A 16,407-nucleotide genomic window follows, 5' to 3' on the forward strand; every position below is an offset into this window, starting at 1 on the left:
TGCTACTGCCTTCAAAACTGTTTAAAGCATATCTGACATTCCTAGTAATAGCAAAATTGGCTTATTTAGTAGCTTCAGAGGTCACAGTCAGTGCAGCTTTTGACAGTGACTTGGTAGAGTCTTTCTCCCAGTGTATAGGAGCTCAGTTTCAGGAGCGTATTTCAGACTCCGTTTTATGAGATTATTTTTAGCAGTACTGCTCTTCTTTCTAAGAATAATTGAAGACAGTGGTAAATATACTGCTGAAATCTGGTGTACGGTAGATCACTTTTCATGAGGGCAGTAGCTATCTTTAGCCAGATAAAACAAACAAACAACCCCCAAAACTTAGTTTTTAAACGTATCGAATGTTGTGACAAAACAGTCCTTGTAATTGGTGAGAAATAATCACAATTTCAAGGAAACTATCTCTCAATTTCCCTGATTTATTCATCAGTTTCACTGAAATATTAATGTTGAAATTCAGTGGAAAGCAAGCATCAGAGTTGTGTCACCCACTTTTCTGAAGAGATAGTAAATTATTGCATTAATTGTGTTGCACTGTATGTGCTGTTTTGTTCTGCATGTGTGGAGCAGGAAAAAATGCTGTGGAGCAATAACCCCTCTTTTTTTCAGTCATGATAGTCTGGGATGGAAAGTGAAGAAAGCAAAAAAAATAGTCCCACAAAACAGGTGGTTCCTTTATGTATTTGTTAAAAAATGTGCTTCTAGAAAATGCAGCCACTCTTTGCTACTTTATTTTGTAGGAGAGGTAAAAGAAAGGAAGGTATTGAGAAAATGTAATTTTTTTTTTTTTCTCACGGCTTCACGAACGTCAGAGCTCAGTGGTGGGCGCCAAAGTATTTAGCTCTAGCTTGGCTAAGCATGGAAGACTTATACTTTGGAAAGACATGTTTAAGTTAATAATACTTTTCTAGGATGAATGTTCAAAGATGTCAATCTTACTAAATCCTTATCAATACATTCCCTATTGTGTACAGCAGATGGGCAAAATGGGCCTCTCTCGTCTGAGAAGTTATTGAAAATGGTGTTCTTAATGTTTCAGGATAGAAATAATATTTTCATTGCTTTGTAGCCCATTGCTTTTGAAAGTTCAGTTGTTTGGTTTGTTATTTTTTATAAAAGGCCATTCTGGTGTTTCTTTTAGTTCCATCAGTGTTTAAAAGAAGAAGGAGGAAAATCAAGTGGGGAAGTAAATAGTAATGGAGGAGAAGCAGAGGCATCCTTTTTTTCTGCCCTCAGCATTGTGTTGTATCAGCATTGCTCTGGATATGGTTTGCTTAGCAAGCCACTGAATAATCTCTGCTTCAGAGGAGCCATTGTGTTCTTCCCTGCTAAACAGAAGGCAGCAAGATATGAATCTGTTTTGTTTTCCACACTCCAAAGAGGTTTAATTGACAACTGAATGCAGTGTCCCTCTTTGAACTATTGTTTAGCTACAGCATGTGTTTAGTTTTGCAAGTGTTCCTCTGCTCTGGTGACACTGCAGAAGAGGAAGGGTAGTGGGGTAGTGTAGTGGGGCATTTTTGGGGGTGCAGTGCTATTTTTGATAGAAAGGTGGCCCTTTTTCATGGAGAATAGAGATTAGGAGATACCAGTTTAGGTATTCCCAAACCTGCCTTCATTTATGAGAAAAGGCCATCTTCATCCATCCAGCTTTCTCCACATGGGCTTTTCACTGCCTTTTATTTACCTTATTAACCAGGATGTGAGGCTGGAATCCTTTAGCTAAAGTTGCTTAATGTGTTTCCCATCTTTTTCTTGCTGTTGCAGGTGTATTGGTTGGCAGTGAAGTGGAAAGCTCTCTAAAGTGCACGACATAACGGGAAAATAATATTTTTGGGGCTACACGGTTAGATGTTAAAGTCTGAGTTATGATGTTAATTGTTCCTGGTGACCCAGGGAACTGAAATATAGGCAGGCAGACACATTAATAGTCTAGAAGAGGTGAACTACACCTGTTCCAAAGAAATAACAAGTTGTAATAACGTTTGATCAGTGCCAACCAAGGCTCGTTCACAGTGTGTAAAACTTCTGAATGTCATTAGGAGCTGTGCATGCTCCTACAGAAAACATGCCTTTTATATATATTGGGTAGATTTGGATAGAATGTTTTTCACTGCATAAATTCCTTTTAAGTTTGGTTTGTTTAAAAAATACTCTTAAAACAGTGTAAAGAAATCTTTCCTGAACTTGGCAGCTGCTGTGTAGAAGCTTACTTTTTTCTGTAGGGCATTAGGAATTGTTTTAAAAGGCCAAATGAAAGCAACACTCTGCTGCCCAGCCTGCTGATACACAGCTCTGCTGCTGTAAAAAAAAAAGTTAAATTAGAATAGCGAGTCTTGCTGTTACCTAATTAAATTTCACATTAAAATTTTTACAATACTGCTTTTGCTTTACTTCTACCATATTTTGTTTTTAACGTCAGTGATCATCATTTCTTGGGGAATTTCGGTTCATGAAGAGCATTTGTATGGGGGATTTTTTGTTTTCTTTTTAACTGTATTAGTGATATCATGCTGTAGTTCCAGAGGGAAAAACTTAAAGAGCATTTGCTGATGTGAGACCTCCCTAGGAATCCTTTAAGAGAGAAAAAAAAAAAAAAAGTTGGGTGGGTTTTTTCTGGTATTCAGTGATTATGAAATCCTTAACTAAAAAAAATACAGATATGGGTATCGTGGAAGAGACTGTCGAGCCAATGTTTACCTCCTTCCTACCGGCGAAATTGTGTATTTCATAGCCTCAGTGGTGGTACTATTTAACTATGAGGAGAGAACCCAGCGGCACTACTTGGGTCACACAGACTGTGTTAAATGGTTAGTATACAACATTTGCATGTGAGTACTTGGGCTATAATACAGAAATATTTCTTTTCCTCTCCTGCTATATGTACACGCTAATTAATGTCACCATAGTTGTAGTTATTTCCTGTTTAATCAGTCCCAGTAGGTTTCACTGTAGTAAACACAGCACAAACAAATGGTGTTAGAGCAGTCCATGCTAGCTTAGGATGTCTGGTTTAAATGTAAAACCTGTAAAAAGGGGGATATGTATATGATGTAAGAGTGTCAGGTTGAAGAAAGGATCTTTGCATAAATTATTCCAAATAGTTGTCCCAGAAATTAAAAACTGTTGTTAGCCTGACTCTAAATCAGTTGTTAAAGTTGTTAAAAACTAGAAAACTGTGTCAAAAAATGAGCAGTCATACTCATTTTGTAAAAGATGCACAATCCAAGTATAAAGAGAGTCAGGAAAATCAGAAAGATGTTTGCAAAAAAAAAAAAAACAACTAGAGAAGGAAAATTGAAGCCACTGTCACTGTGTCAGGCAGTTACAGAATTTGCTAGGTCAGTCTGAAGACTAGTGCACAACATGTAATGGTGAACACAAACTCTCTACTCTGCAGTACCTGACTGGAGAAAATTCGACATCTAAAGCTCCTGTTCTCTTGTCTGTGTAATTGCTTCCTGTGGGAGGAATGCTGCCATTTTGTGTTCTTCACTTTCATTCAGAAAATTGAGCTGAATTGTAAATTTTTTGGAGCCTGTCATTATGATCTCTTCAGGTTTGCCCTGGCCCCCTTTATTCTTTCAATGGCTTTCTTCACCATTACAGTTTTACAGAGAAAGCAATTAATATAGATCAAAACATCCCAAGGACTGAGAGGATGTATTCTCTAAAATCTGGTTTTTTACATGAGCTTTGAAGCAAAATGTGATAAGCAAGGGCACATTTTTACTTCCGCTAGTAGTGCACCACACTGTGTTAGTACCGTTACATCAGTAACTCATTTCTAGTGGCAGAAATCCCTGACTCCTGGGTGCACAGGCAAGCCCTCAGCCGACTTTTCTGCCTTTTTTCTCCCAGGTGCATGACATCTCTAGGTTTAGGCATAAAATACACTATAGTGTTTATAAATATGGCACACAACTATGTGTAGGAGGTTCATTATGAGACAATGTAGATCTTATTACAGTGGACTCCCAGTGTAGTGCAAACCTGAAATGTGTCGGGGCACATATGGAGATGGCTCTTCTGACACTCCTGATTGTGTGTCAGCAAGCAGTCAATACAGTGTGGAATGACATATCTGATGAGAAACATTCAAGTTGTCTCCTTAGAAGTGGGATTTAGGATCATAAGTGTCTTCATGGGCTTTTGTTGAGAAACAAATAAAAAAAAATTTACAAAACACCTCTCAGTTTTGAAGACGTATGACAGCAAAAGCAAGTCATATTTCTGTCTGTCTTAGTCTTGCAGTTCATCCAGACAAAATTAGAATTGCAACAGGACAGTTAGCTGGAGTGGATAAAGATGGAAGGGTAAGTAATAGAGCTGTTGAGCAGTAGTATCTTGTTTTGAAAATCAGGAAAAAGTGGTTTGGGGCTTTTTAATCATCACCTTCTGTCTGCAGTTTGTATTAAGCACTGCATTTACTGAGATATTTTGTGTTTCTCAGGAAACAACCTGTATCTCTAGCAAAAGACAGTGACAGTGAAGCACTCAACCATACATTAAAAAGAGCAGAAGCTCATAAAGTTCCCTATCTGCATGCAAACATAAAGCTTGTAATTGATTTATAAGGCCACATCATTTCTGTTGTATTACTTTCAATATGTGTTCTCCCAAGGGAGAGCAAATCCCCAGTTCTGCGGGTCAGTATAGTCTTAAGGCTTCATGGAAGAGGAAACCAACTTTGAGAATTCATGGAAAGTATGCCAAACTTTCCCATAAATTTGCTCATTTGAGAGCAAGTATATTTAAATGCTGCTCTCCACCTCTTAGCATAATTCTGTCAGAATTTGAATAATTGGATTACTTTCATGAAGTTATAGACAGAGGGAGGAAAAAAAGACAGATGCTATAAAGTGTAGAAGCCTGTTAAGTATAACCCTTTTTTCAGATGTTCAACTTAATTTTTTATTTTTTGTAAGAAATTTGTGTGGGGGCTTTTGTATACATGATTTCCACTGAGCATTTTCTGAATCTTGTTAGAGCTGGTTGTTTTTCCATCAGTACAAAGATTTGTCACTTTCAGTGGTGAATGCTGTCCTTTAGCCAAGTTAATTTGTGATTGTTTCTAAGCTAGTGTGGGATAGCAGTTGTATGAAATATAACCATGGGCATTTTCATTCAGTGGTTGGTGGTGGTGAAGAGGCTCAGTGCACCAGGATTTGTTTCTTTTCTTTATTTCCTAATTTATATATACAAGCCCAGATTTTATTATTATTTTCAGCTGTTGCCTAATATTGCTAGTCTGAGGTCTGAAATGCAAGATGACTCTTCCATTATTTGTTCACTTCCTTGAATTGGTTAAAGTATTTTCACAACTACCAAATGCCACTTTGCTGCCTTGACGGTGCCGCTGCCACGTCGGTAGCGAACAGCATTGCCTTGACTCTCCCCTGTAGGCTGTGGGGATGGTGCCCAGCAGCATCACCAGCACAGGTCACCCTGCGTTTACTCTGCAGTTTGTAATGCAGGCAGCAGCTGCCTCGCAGAGCGCGGTGCTTTCCCTGCCGTGACCTGTTTGTGCCCTTGCTTTCCCACGCAGCCCCTGCAGCCCCATGTTAGAGTGTGGGACTCGGTGAGCCTGGCGACGCTGCAGGTGATCGGCCTCGGCACCTTTGAGCGCGGAGTGGGCTGCTTGGATTTTTCCAAAGCGGTAAGATGGGCGCGGTGCCTCGGGGTGTTCCACAGGACGTGGCCATCCTGTGGGAATGGGAAGAAAATGTCTAAGAGTCTCCATGTGGTTGTCCAGCTGATCTCTTTTGTTATTAAAAGTGTGTCATTAAAGTTTCTGTGTACTTTATAAAAGCAGCTGACAGCTGGGAAAACAGGAAATGGCACATGTAAAATTGCGGTACCAAACAGCACAGTAAATAAATAGGAAGCAAAAAAAACCTTAACTAGAACTTGAAGACCACACTGGGTTTGGTGGTTTGGTTTTGTTTGTGAGGAGCTTGGTTCTTTTTATTTTGATGTTAAAAACAAATTTGTTAGTGAGGTTTGTGAAGACAAAATTTAGTGAGTTCTGATAGGAGGGTTAACTTTTTTGCTTTCACAGATGGAGTAGGTTTTTGTCCACCAACAGGAAATTAAAAAAAAAAAAAAGCCCTCACATTATCTTGTACTATTTTTTCCCGAAGAATAGCTTGTTCACTTTTTTGCCTCTTCTTTTACATAGAAAATAAATAGGGGTCTTTGTTACTGGACCCATAGAATCTATGAGGAAAAATTGGTAGCACATGGAGGTGCACTACTTGGCATTCAGACAAAGTTCTCATTTCAAATTTGGAAATGAGTTGGGTTTGTTTTTTTTTTTTAATGTGGGCATATTTTAATCTTTAAGCTGCCACTGCATTTTTGCCAAAAGTGGCAAAGGCATATCATCAGCCCTCCTGAAAACCCAGGCTGGATTCTTGCATTTCATCAAGAAGAACTAATAGAAGTAAAAAACCCGAAAGTGCAGAAAAACAATGTCTGCAGTATTTTGCTAATAGAGGAAGAGATTTATAGGACAGCTGAGGTGGGAAAGGATGTCTGGAGATCCCCTCATGCACTGTCCTGCTTACAGCAGGTTCTGTCAGAGCAGGCTGCTCAGGCTGTGGTCCAGCTGGCTTCTGGGAACCTCCAAGAATGGAAACTCAGCAGTGTCTCTGGGTGACCTGTTGAAAAGAAATTCCTGCACTCTCTTGCTGCAGTTTCACTTAGCAATTGGAAGAAAGAAAGCAATAGAAAGAAATTTCATAGCATTAAAATGTTGCTATGTTAGATATAGTACATTTTGTGTTTCAGTAAATAATGTGGAAGGAATACTGGCATTCCTGTCACTCCAACAAGCCAATGAAATTTACATTCTTGGATAGAGATCCTTTTCAGTGTGAAGAAGAGTGCATTCCATCATTTTAAAAGCAAAACCAAAAAACCCAGGGAATTTTTTGGGGACTGGATTTTAGTTTTTATTGCTTCTGTTTTGCAGTTGAAACTGAATTAGATTTCTTATTACAGTCTCACATGATTCCTCACTAGACTGGAACAGTTTGTGTGCAATATCTAAAACTGTGTTTTTACCACAGAATTTAGTAACCCCCTCAAGAACTGCACACAGCACCAATGCTGTCTTCAGGGTTTCTTCCCACCTAATAATTCACATGTATATTTGCATATTACTGCTCAGAATAGTGCTTGGGAATAATAGCTTTAGCCACTTCTATTTTCATAATTTGTTAGAGAATGAAGTGCAAGAATCAACTTGATGATAATTGAAGTCTCCTCCAAATCTTTCTACAAATGTCTTTGAAACAGCTGGTTTGTGCAAGTATGCATTGGAATATGTATGGGTTTAAGATTTTTTGCTCTATTCCTTTAATTACATATATCCATATGTTTACCATTTTTTTATAAAGTTGTTCAAAATAAGTAGTTTCAGTTATTTAATAGTATAGGTGCTGCTCTACCTCCTCTGTAAGCACTGTTTTGTTCAGAAAGTGTTACTTTTGCTGCAGTTTTACCAACTACATGATGAAGCTGCTGGCACTTTATGACCCGTAAGGAAGAAACTATGCTTACAGAATCTGATAGTTTGTGTATGTGATGGTGGCATTTAGGAAAAAAACACATGTGGAACTGTGTGTCTGTCCTCTGAGACCTGAGGAAAAACAAAATATTTATAAGAATAGCAAAAGAAATCCCTTTGCTGTCAGCATGAAATTGCAAACAAGAAAAAAAAAAACAAAACAAAACAAAAAACAAACCACAAACAAAAAACCCATCATAAAAACAAACAAAACCAGAGTCAAGAATTGGTAAGATACTTTTAAATCTTTCCTAGAATGAAATGAAGCATGATCATTTTTTATGAGATTATACTATGAGATTATATTAAAAATTTATGTCTGTCTTTAAGAAAGAAAAAAAGGAAAATTCCCTATATATATAGAGATTGTAATTAGTTTAAAAGGACTTGGTTAATTTATATTTCTACTTTTGTGGATTTTTTTTAATACCTTTGTCCTGCCCTGTTTCTAAAATGGGTATGATAGTACTTTGTCAGTACTTCTTTTTTATTTTCTTCTTTTTCCTTTAGGATTCTGGTACTCATTTGTGTGTAATTGATGACTCTAACGAGCATATGCTTACTGTGTGGGATTGGCAGAGGAAATCAAAAATAGCAGAGATAAAGGTAATTTTTGCACATAAACATTCTGAAATACAAGTGGTTTTATTCCCATAAATACAAGTTTGTAAGACATGCTTTTGATCTTACTTGGAAACTGCAACTGTATAATACTGCTGGTTTGTTTAAGGATTCCACAGAAAGGTATTCTTAACTTGTTTACTGGAAGCGGTTTGAATATTGAAGGGTTTGGAATTGCATTTTACTCATCCTTAAAAGCCAATGCAAATAAAGCATTGTCTGATGGTTTCTTAATTAAAAAAAAATAAATCCTGGGAACTTAAAGAAACTAAACTGATGATTCAGTCTGTATTTGTTTAAAAAAATTAACTACTTCTAAACATTCCATATTTCAATTTTGTCTTAATCAAATTCTGATTATTGATTCTCAGTATATGTCTCTTCTCATTTGAAGTCCTATGTACTTTTATGGATTGCAGTCTTGTCTGCTTTTCTGCTTTTTTTTTCAAACTTTCCAAATTTCAGAGCAATAAGATGTTTTCAGATGTGTTGCACTCAGTGCTAATGTAGAGTTGATTTCATTGGGAATACCCAATCATTCATGTTATCCAGTATCAAGCAAGCAAATATTTCATGCATGCGGGACTGAGTATTTGTCTATTTTTAGAAATCATGGTCCACACGCATGTATGTCTATATTAATGAAACTTGCCTTTTCAGGTAACAAATTCATGTTGGTTTGACCTGTTTTCTCTAGATTATGTTGACCAATACGAGCTGTATTCTACAAGTTTTAATTTATTCTATTAACAGTATTTTCATTTCCATGTTGTTATTTTATGTGAAACTATTTGGCATATGCCTTGTATTTCCTGTTCACTGACATGATGTTTTGACTGTTTTTGCACTCAGGGGAGTTCCTTGCTGTTTCAGAATTGCCTAAAAACTATTTGGCAGGGACAGCTTGCCCTTCAGAACTTATTCACATCTAGGACTTGGTCTTACAGTATCTTAAGCACCTTCCATGGAAGATGGTGTGAGCAGAGTTGCATCCCTTGAGCTGGGATGCAAACAAAAGCTGTTTCTTAGCTGAACTCCATTAAGGTTTCCAGTCCTTAAATTTCAAATTATTTTTTTGACTTAGCAGATTTGCTCATGTAAAGAATCTGTGAGAAACATAATTCAATAAATATGGCTATAAACAACAACAACAAAAGATTATTTTTTAAAGTAAGCCAAATGTTGTGAAGTAGTAAAAGTTGCTCTCAAATATGTGTAGATCACAGAACAGCTGGGGTTGGAGGGCACCGGTGGAGATATCTGTCCAAGCCCCAAACCAGAGCAGGTTCACCTAGAGCAGGTTGCACAGGATCATGCCCAGGCAGGTGTTCAGTACCTCCAGAGAAAGAGACTCCACAACCTCTCTGGGCAGCCTATTTTGAAATCCTGTAGAAATAAATGCATTTACTTTCTTGTTTTGTAGTCACTGCCTGCAGGAGATTGGAACTGTCTTCAAAGACAGTTTGGTTGAATATACATTAGAAGTTAAGTAAATGACCAGTCAGTTTGTTATGTTTATAAAATCTATTGGTAAGGGATGAAATACTTTAAGATATTGGTAATTCAGTGCAAGTACATGCAACCAGTAAAAATACAAAGGTGGGATTCTATGTTTTAAAGTTTTGAGTTACGCAGACATCTCTTTTTCTTCTGTGTGAGGAGGAAAGGAAAGCAAAGAACCCAAAAGAATCTTTACAGAATTTCAGAAAGAGAATTGTCTTACTTGCCTCTGTCACAGCTTTTTTGTCCAGAATAGCAAATAGTCTGTGTAAAAATTAATCAGGGTTTTCAATCCAAAAAAGTGTCTTTTATACATTATTCATTTTCCTTGGCAGAAGTCTTAGCTATTCAAGAGAACAGAAGCTTTTTGTGATTTAAAAGGGAAAACCCTAACTTATGTACTGAAGTTTAATAAAGATCTCTTACATATGTGAAAAATCAATATAGATAAAATTATATGTGCAGTCATTCAGACAGCTGACTTAACACAGAACACTTAAAAAAACCTTTCAAGCATACAATGAGCTATCTAGTTTAACATATCTCTGTCCTGAAATTTGGGGGTTTACATGTGGTTCTAGTAGTTAATGTCCTATCTGAATAAATAATATTTCTCTTATTATTTCAGACTACAAATGAAGTTGTTCTTGCTGTAGAATTCCATCCCACTGATGCAAATACCATAATTACATGTGGCAAATCTCATATATTTTTCTGGACCTGGAGCGGCAATTCATTATCAAGGAAGCAAGGGATATTTGGGGTAATAATATATTTAACCAGAACAGTTTTAAATCAACGGCAATCACATTTTCTGTATGTTTGCTTCATTGTTACCGTGTACAGTCTGATCAGAGAGGTATACATACAAAAAACAGCTAAATTCTGCTTATGTGAATGCCGGGTGTAAGAGTGCGCGTGCATTATTCTAATTGTGTAACAAGTACTAGCAGTTATCCCTTTCTCTTGCTTTTTTTGTTTCAGAAATACGAGAAACCCAAATTTGTTCAGTGTTTGGCTTTCTTGGGAAATGGTGATGTGCTCACTGGAGACTCAGGTGGGATAATACTTATATGGGGCAAAACTACTGTAGAAGCTACTCCAGGAAAAGGAGCTAAAGGTAGGACATGTTGGGGGTTAATCACAGATTTTACATAGTCTGTAGAAGACAAGCATAAAGCAAGGCATTAGGGAAGGAATAGAGAAATAGGCCTGACTCAGAGCATACACTTCCTGTCAGTAACAGGTGATGCTAAAGTTCTGCAAGTTCTATGAATTTGCTGACTTAGGAGCAGTCTGAAATTTCTCTATAATTAATGAGACTGTGCATGAAATGAATGTAAACTACTTTATCTAAATGTTTTGCGTTTTAAAAAATGTGATTAATCAGCTTTCCTTTGATCTGGTGATTTGAAAAAGGCTGTAGGATCAGTTTAGGGATTCTGCAGGCTGCCTTTGCCTCTTAAGGCTTGTGTTGCACCATGCTTATTCTCAGAGGAATTCCCTTAACTGGTGGAACTGACATTAATAGGACTTGTATGTGAAGTGCAATTACAATGCTTAGTTGTAGCAGTTACATGAACAGTTTCTGGTTTAGCAGACCCTCAAGTCTTGATATACTTAAAAAAAATAGCTTTGAAATTTGAAATTGAACTAACTCTTTATAGCAAACGTTTTGCAAAAAAAGAAAGGAAAATTATTTGTTACCCAACATATGCAGACCTGGCACAGTTAAGCTCTCATAAATTCAATGATAATTAATTTTATTTGGCAGCTATTTCAAGCACTCTGGTTTAAGTTGGTATGCCAGGAAAACATTAATGTAAAAAGTACATTATTTAACAGTAAGTCTGATTTTGTAGGTAAATCTTATTCTCATCTTTCAAGCTAACTGCAATGGAAAAGTAATTCAACATACTATCTGATATTTAATTTTTAATTTCTTGTGCAAAAATAACCTTTTTTCGGTATAACCCTAAGCATTATCAAATAGAATGTTTATTTACATTGCCTTAACTAACAGTGGGGTTTTTAGGTGGTTTAGTACATTAGATTGGTCACAGGACTTGATCCCATACTCTCTTTCACAGTGTGAGAGCACACTGATTTAAACTGACTTGAGCCATAGGCAGAGTCAGCAAAGTTCAGCTCATAGCTGGGTGCTGTTCCATTTTTCTATGATAGCTATTTGAAAATATGCAGCACCAGAATCTTGCTTTGTTTAGGTTTTTTTAATTACTTTCCAACAGCAGTTCTTTTGATGTGAAGACCTGGTGAGGATGCAAAAGAGTTCTTTTGCTACCCTTGTTGTTTAATTTTCTCATCTCCTTCATTCTTCCAAGTATTTTCCTTTGGGTAGACTGCTGTCTTGATAGATGCCAAATGCTGGTTGTACTATTTTTATGTGTGGCAGCATCCAGCTTTAGATATTAGGTTCATGCATCCTGGAAACTTTGCTATAAATAATTGGCCTTTTATTCCCCAAAGATTATAGACAACAAGTCTTCTGGTTTCTTTTAGTAAAGCAGCTTTACTTCTTTTCTAATAATGACTTGCTAAATATTTTTTGACTCTAAAAGACAGTTTCCCTTGCATCTGGAAAAACTGTGTTCCTTTGGAAAGCAGAGAAATTAAAGCATTTTGCCAATTGTTGGTTTTGGTTTTGCATTCACATTTTGTAGGACAATTGATCTAAAATAGTTTTTCTTCAGAAAGGCGGGCCCTTTCTTTTATCTTTTTATCCTGTAAGAAAACACTACCACCTTGTGTTTGCAATACTAAGAGCCTGACAGTCCAAATGTAATTATTATTATATACTTCCTGTATTATTCTGCCTAAAGGCAAAGCTTCTCATAAACCACAGGTGAAAAAACGAGGAGTGTTCTTTTATTTTCTTTTTTGTGCTTATAGGTGTATATCAGATAAGCAAACAAATCAAAGCTCATGATGGCAGTGTGTTCACACTCTGTCAAATGAGGAATGGAATGCTGCTAACTGGAGGTGGGAAAGACCGAAAGATCATCCTGTGGGATCATGATTTGAATCCTGAAAGGGAAATTGAGGTAAGAAAGCAAGAGTGACAAGGAAATTGCCTTGAAGAAGGTATTGTCTAGCAAGACAGAGCCTTTCCCACCCTTAGTAGGGGAAGTTAGGATGCAGCCTTCTGGTTGCTGTTTTTTAAGTGGATTACAATGTTTTATAGTAAAAGTGTTTAAATTTTAGCCTATAAATGAGCCTATGTGAGGCTTCAGTTCTCCTGTGTTTAAATTGAACAGAAATGTTAAGGATTTTCTTTTTTCAAAACCCTTCTTTAGTTGTTCGTTTGTAATTCATCCTGTATGAGAGCATGTTTGAGGATGTTCTTTAGTATTGCCTGTGTTTTTAAAAGTCTGCCTCTCTGGAGAAAGACTGTCACCAGCATTTGAGGGTTTTAGTAGAATGTTTGACATAGGGTAAACAAGGGGTAGAATACCTTTTGGAATTCTGTAATAATGATTAATAAGCTATTATGAGGAACTTCTTTAAAATTTAGCTTTAACCCAGTGTTCAGTGAATATGCCTGTTCTTTGTGATTTGGCAATATGGCAGTGCTAGATCAGTGGGGATGAATTGGAAAAGGTCATGTATTTTGGATTTTAAAAACTTGGATTTTCCCTTACCTTGAAATAATGTGTTCTCCTTTAACAGTTCTTTAAACACAGGTTTACTCCACTTACCTGTTGTCCATTTGTAATAGCATTTTTTTCTTAACAGTTATGTAAGTTCAATCTAGAATTTGTTACTGCCTTGAATCTAATACTGACATTAGAAAACATGGCAGAGAAGGTAACCACTAACTATCATATACAATTCTTAGGCTTAAGTAACACACTCTATTCATATCAGTGTCTGTTTTCCTTTTGTTAATAATATTATGTCACAGCTAATTTTTATGTGACGAGTTCTGACAGATTGATTTTTTTTATCTTATGTTATCACTTAACATTAATCTATTTTCAGAAATGAAATAATTTAGAAAAAAAAACCAATTGCACACTGTAAAAAAAGCAGTGTATGAGAATTCAAGCCTGCAATAAACAGTCATTAAAATTCAGAATCATTGCTAACATAAGGCATATGAACATTTACTTCAGGCTCATAAGGAAACATTAAGAAAATTTTACAGTGTGCTGCAAGGTTTTTCTTCGTTTTCAAAATGTGTTTTGGAAAGTAAATAGTAACTGTGTATTATTCCTTTCTTTATAAGATGAATTATAAGGCTGTGGGAGTGCGTTTGTTTAGTGAATTTGATGCTTAATAGCTACATAATTTAATTTGTAATTTTTTTCTCATGAAGTTATTAAAATTATGTAACTGTGATTGTCTTGGAATAAGATCTTGTATGCCTGTACTGAACAAACAGATGAGAGAGGTTTCAGGTCAAGCTCTGATTGAGGTTACAATAATTGGACTGCTCCTTTTTAATGGGAAAACTCCAGTTCTGATACTGTCACTGTGCTCTATTTGTGGCCTCCAAAATGAAGCACCTATCAAGATGCCTGATGTGATTTGACAGATGTTTTTTTTTCCAGGTTCCTGACCAGTATGGAACAATCAGAGCAGTAGCGGAAGGAAAAGCTGATCAATTTTTAGTGGGTACTTCACGAAACTTTGTTTTGAGGGGAACATTTAACGATGGTTTCATAGTAGAGGTACAGGTGAGCATAACTTGTTTTTTTGAAGTATAACCCAAAAATGTAAAGGTTTTCTGTGCTGGTGCGTTATTTTAAGAATTTTAATTTTATTAATTGTTAAATCGTGTGGTTTCTTTCTAGGGACATACCGATGAGCTCTGGGGACTGGCATCTCATCCTTTCAAAGACTTATTTTTAACATGTGCCCAAGATAGGCAAGTTTGTATGTGGAACTCTGTGGACCACACACTGGAATGGACCAGGCTGCTAGATGTATGTCAACCCTTTAATTTAAATATAAAGCTAGAAAATAGGAAAAAGCATTCAGTTTCTGAAACACTCTTGTTCCACCTGATTGCAAGCATTAATCCTACAGTTATGCTTCTGAAAACAGCTATCTGGAAGCTTTGATAAACTTAGCAAGGTTCATCAGACATTGTATAAGATGTAATCTGGTTACCATTGCTTGATGTCATTTTGACAAGCCAACTTGAATAAGTCTTAGTTCTTTATTCTTGTTACAGTTTATTTTTTTTTCCCCTGTTACTCAAACAATCTGAAGAGGGTATCATACAGTTGTGAAGGTTTGGCTTTAGATGTCCTTTCCTTACAGTCATTCATTTTGTAGCTTGGCTAGTTCTCTGCTAATATCCAAGAAAAATTATTTTTTGCACAGAAATGTCAGCCTTTTACTCACCAGGTGTTCTTGCAGTGCATGTCACTGATACACTGAGAGAAGAGCTGTCTGAGGGTTAGCATGCTGCTAAGTGATTGATTTTTTCTGTGCCAGCTCAGCTCAGACTTTCAGGATAGCTTTGGTCTAAGGAGAGGTGTTGGGCGCTGAGGATGCAGCCGGGGCAATAACGTGTCTGTGCCTCCCTGGTCTGTGCAGGAACCCGGGCACTGTGCGGATTTCCATCCCAGTGGAGCAGTGGTCGCCATAGGAACCCACTCGGGCAGGTAAACACCTTCCAGCTGAGCTGTGATAACAGAAAGTGCAAAGGAGACAATGCACCTTGTAATTGGAGTTCATTTGCTTTTTATTATTTTTGCTTGAGGTTATGGAGCCTAAAAAGCATGGCAGACGGGAGCAGAGCATCTTGTATGTGTTGCACAGAGACAGAGGAATTGTTTGGTTGTTGTTAGGCTGGTTTGGTCTTTTTAACATGAAATGTTAAATGAAAGCCCAGATCTTGATTTTTTTTTTAAGCTAATTTTTTGCAGGGATTTATCTGAGCACTCCTTATTGTCTGTTCCAAGTATCATATGTTTCAGTGTTATGTGCGCATTACATTTCTTTTAAAGACAGCTAAGGTACAGATCTTTGTCCTTCCCAGAGCAAACACACTTGTAACCTTTTAAACAGAGGTGGATAGGCAAGTGAACAGACTGGTATTTTGATTTTTGTGTAAGACAGAGTTGAGCATGGCATACTGTTGGACTGAAGTGATACTGAACTGTTCTTATTCTTCCTGAAGTCATTGTGCCTTTGCAAGCTGTCAAAGCTCAAACTGAGTCTTTTTAACTTGGGCTTCTTACAGTGGGAGAAAAAAGTTCCTTTATTTCATAGTCAAGCTCTGGCTTGGCATCATCTCCCAGTAAGGGAGTACCAGTGTATCAATTAAAAGGAAAAACAGGTTGGTCATAGCATTAGAAAGGTGAGAGGAGCACATATTAAATCTACTAGCATTTTTGTTCTGTTTTTCAGTTATACCTCATGGTTGATAACTTGTTGATAAAATAATGCCTAGTGCATCTAAGAAAATTGTGAATATTTTTGTGTGTTTAATTTGCTAACTAGAATTTTTTCCCTTAACCTCATGCCTAAAAACTATTTGAAGTTTGGTTTTTAGAAACTTCTGAGCATGTGTAAATTAAAATTTCCTGGAAAATGAAATGCTAAATATTTTTGGGGAGTTTTCTCCAAGATGAAGATGCAGTCTGCACTAAATTCATTAGGTATAATATCAGGCTACAAAACCAAGTTTGCCTTCTAGTAAAAAGCTTGCTGAGCTCTTGTATATTTGATTACCA

General features: G+C 36.8%; 1 protein-coding gene across 2 annotated transcripts in view; it reads left to right on the forward strand.

The window, feature by feature from the left end:
* The window catches only part of EML4 (EMAP like 4), a 146,933-nt gene that overhangs the window by 113,058 nt on the left and 17,468 nt on the right, over positions 1 to 16,407 (forward strand). For both annotated transcript variants that reach the window (XM_041413571.1, XM_041413570.1), the window contains exons 9-18: positions 2,667 to 2,816; positions 4,253 to 4,322; positions 5,555 to 5,665; positions 8,090 to 8,185; positions 10,329 to 10,463; positions 10,685 to 10,820; positions 12,611 to 12,762; positions 14,272 to 14,397; positions 14,515 to 14,646; positions 15,266 to 15,333. In XM_041413571.1, the coding sequence (XP_041269505.1) occupies positions 2,667 to 2,816; positions 4,253 to 4,322; positions 5,555 to 5,665; positions 8,090 to 8,185; positions 10,329 to 10,463; positions 10,685 to 10,820; positions 12,611 to 12,762; positions 14,272 to 14,397; positions 14,515 to 14,646; positions 15,266 to 15,333 (1,176 nt within the window). The remainder of the gene's footprint in view (positions 1 to 2,666; positions 2,817 to 4,252; positions 4,323 to 5,554; positions 5,666 to 8,089; positions 8,186 to 10,328; positions 10,464 to 10,684; positions 10,821 to 12,610; positions 12,763 to 14,271; positions 14,398 to 14,514; positions 14,647 to 15,265; positions 15,334 to 16,407) is intronic.

The sequence above is a fragment of the Onychostruthus taczanowskii genome, unplaced genomic scaffold (genome assembly GCF_017590055.1).
Source record: "Onychostruthus taczanowskii isolate IOZ18803 unplaced genomic scaffold, ASM1759005v1 scaffold42, whole genome shotgun sequence".
Lineage (NCBI taxonomy): Eukaryota > Metazoa > Chordata > Aves > Passeriformes > Passeridae > Onychostruthus > Onychostruthus taczanowskii.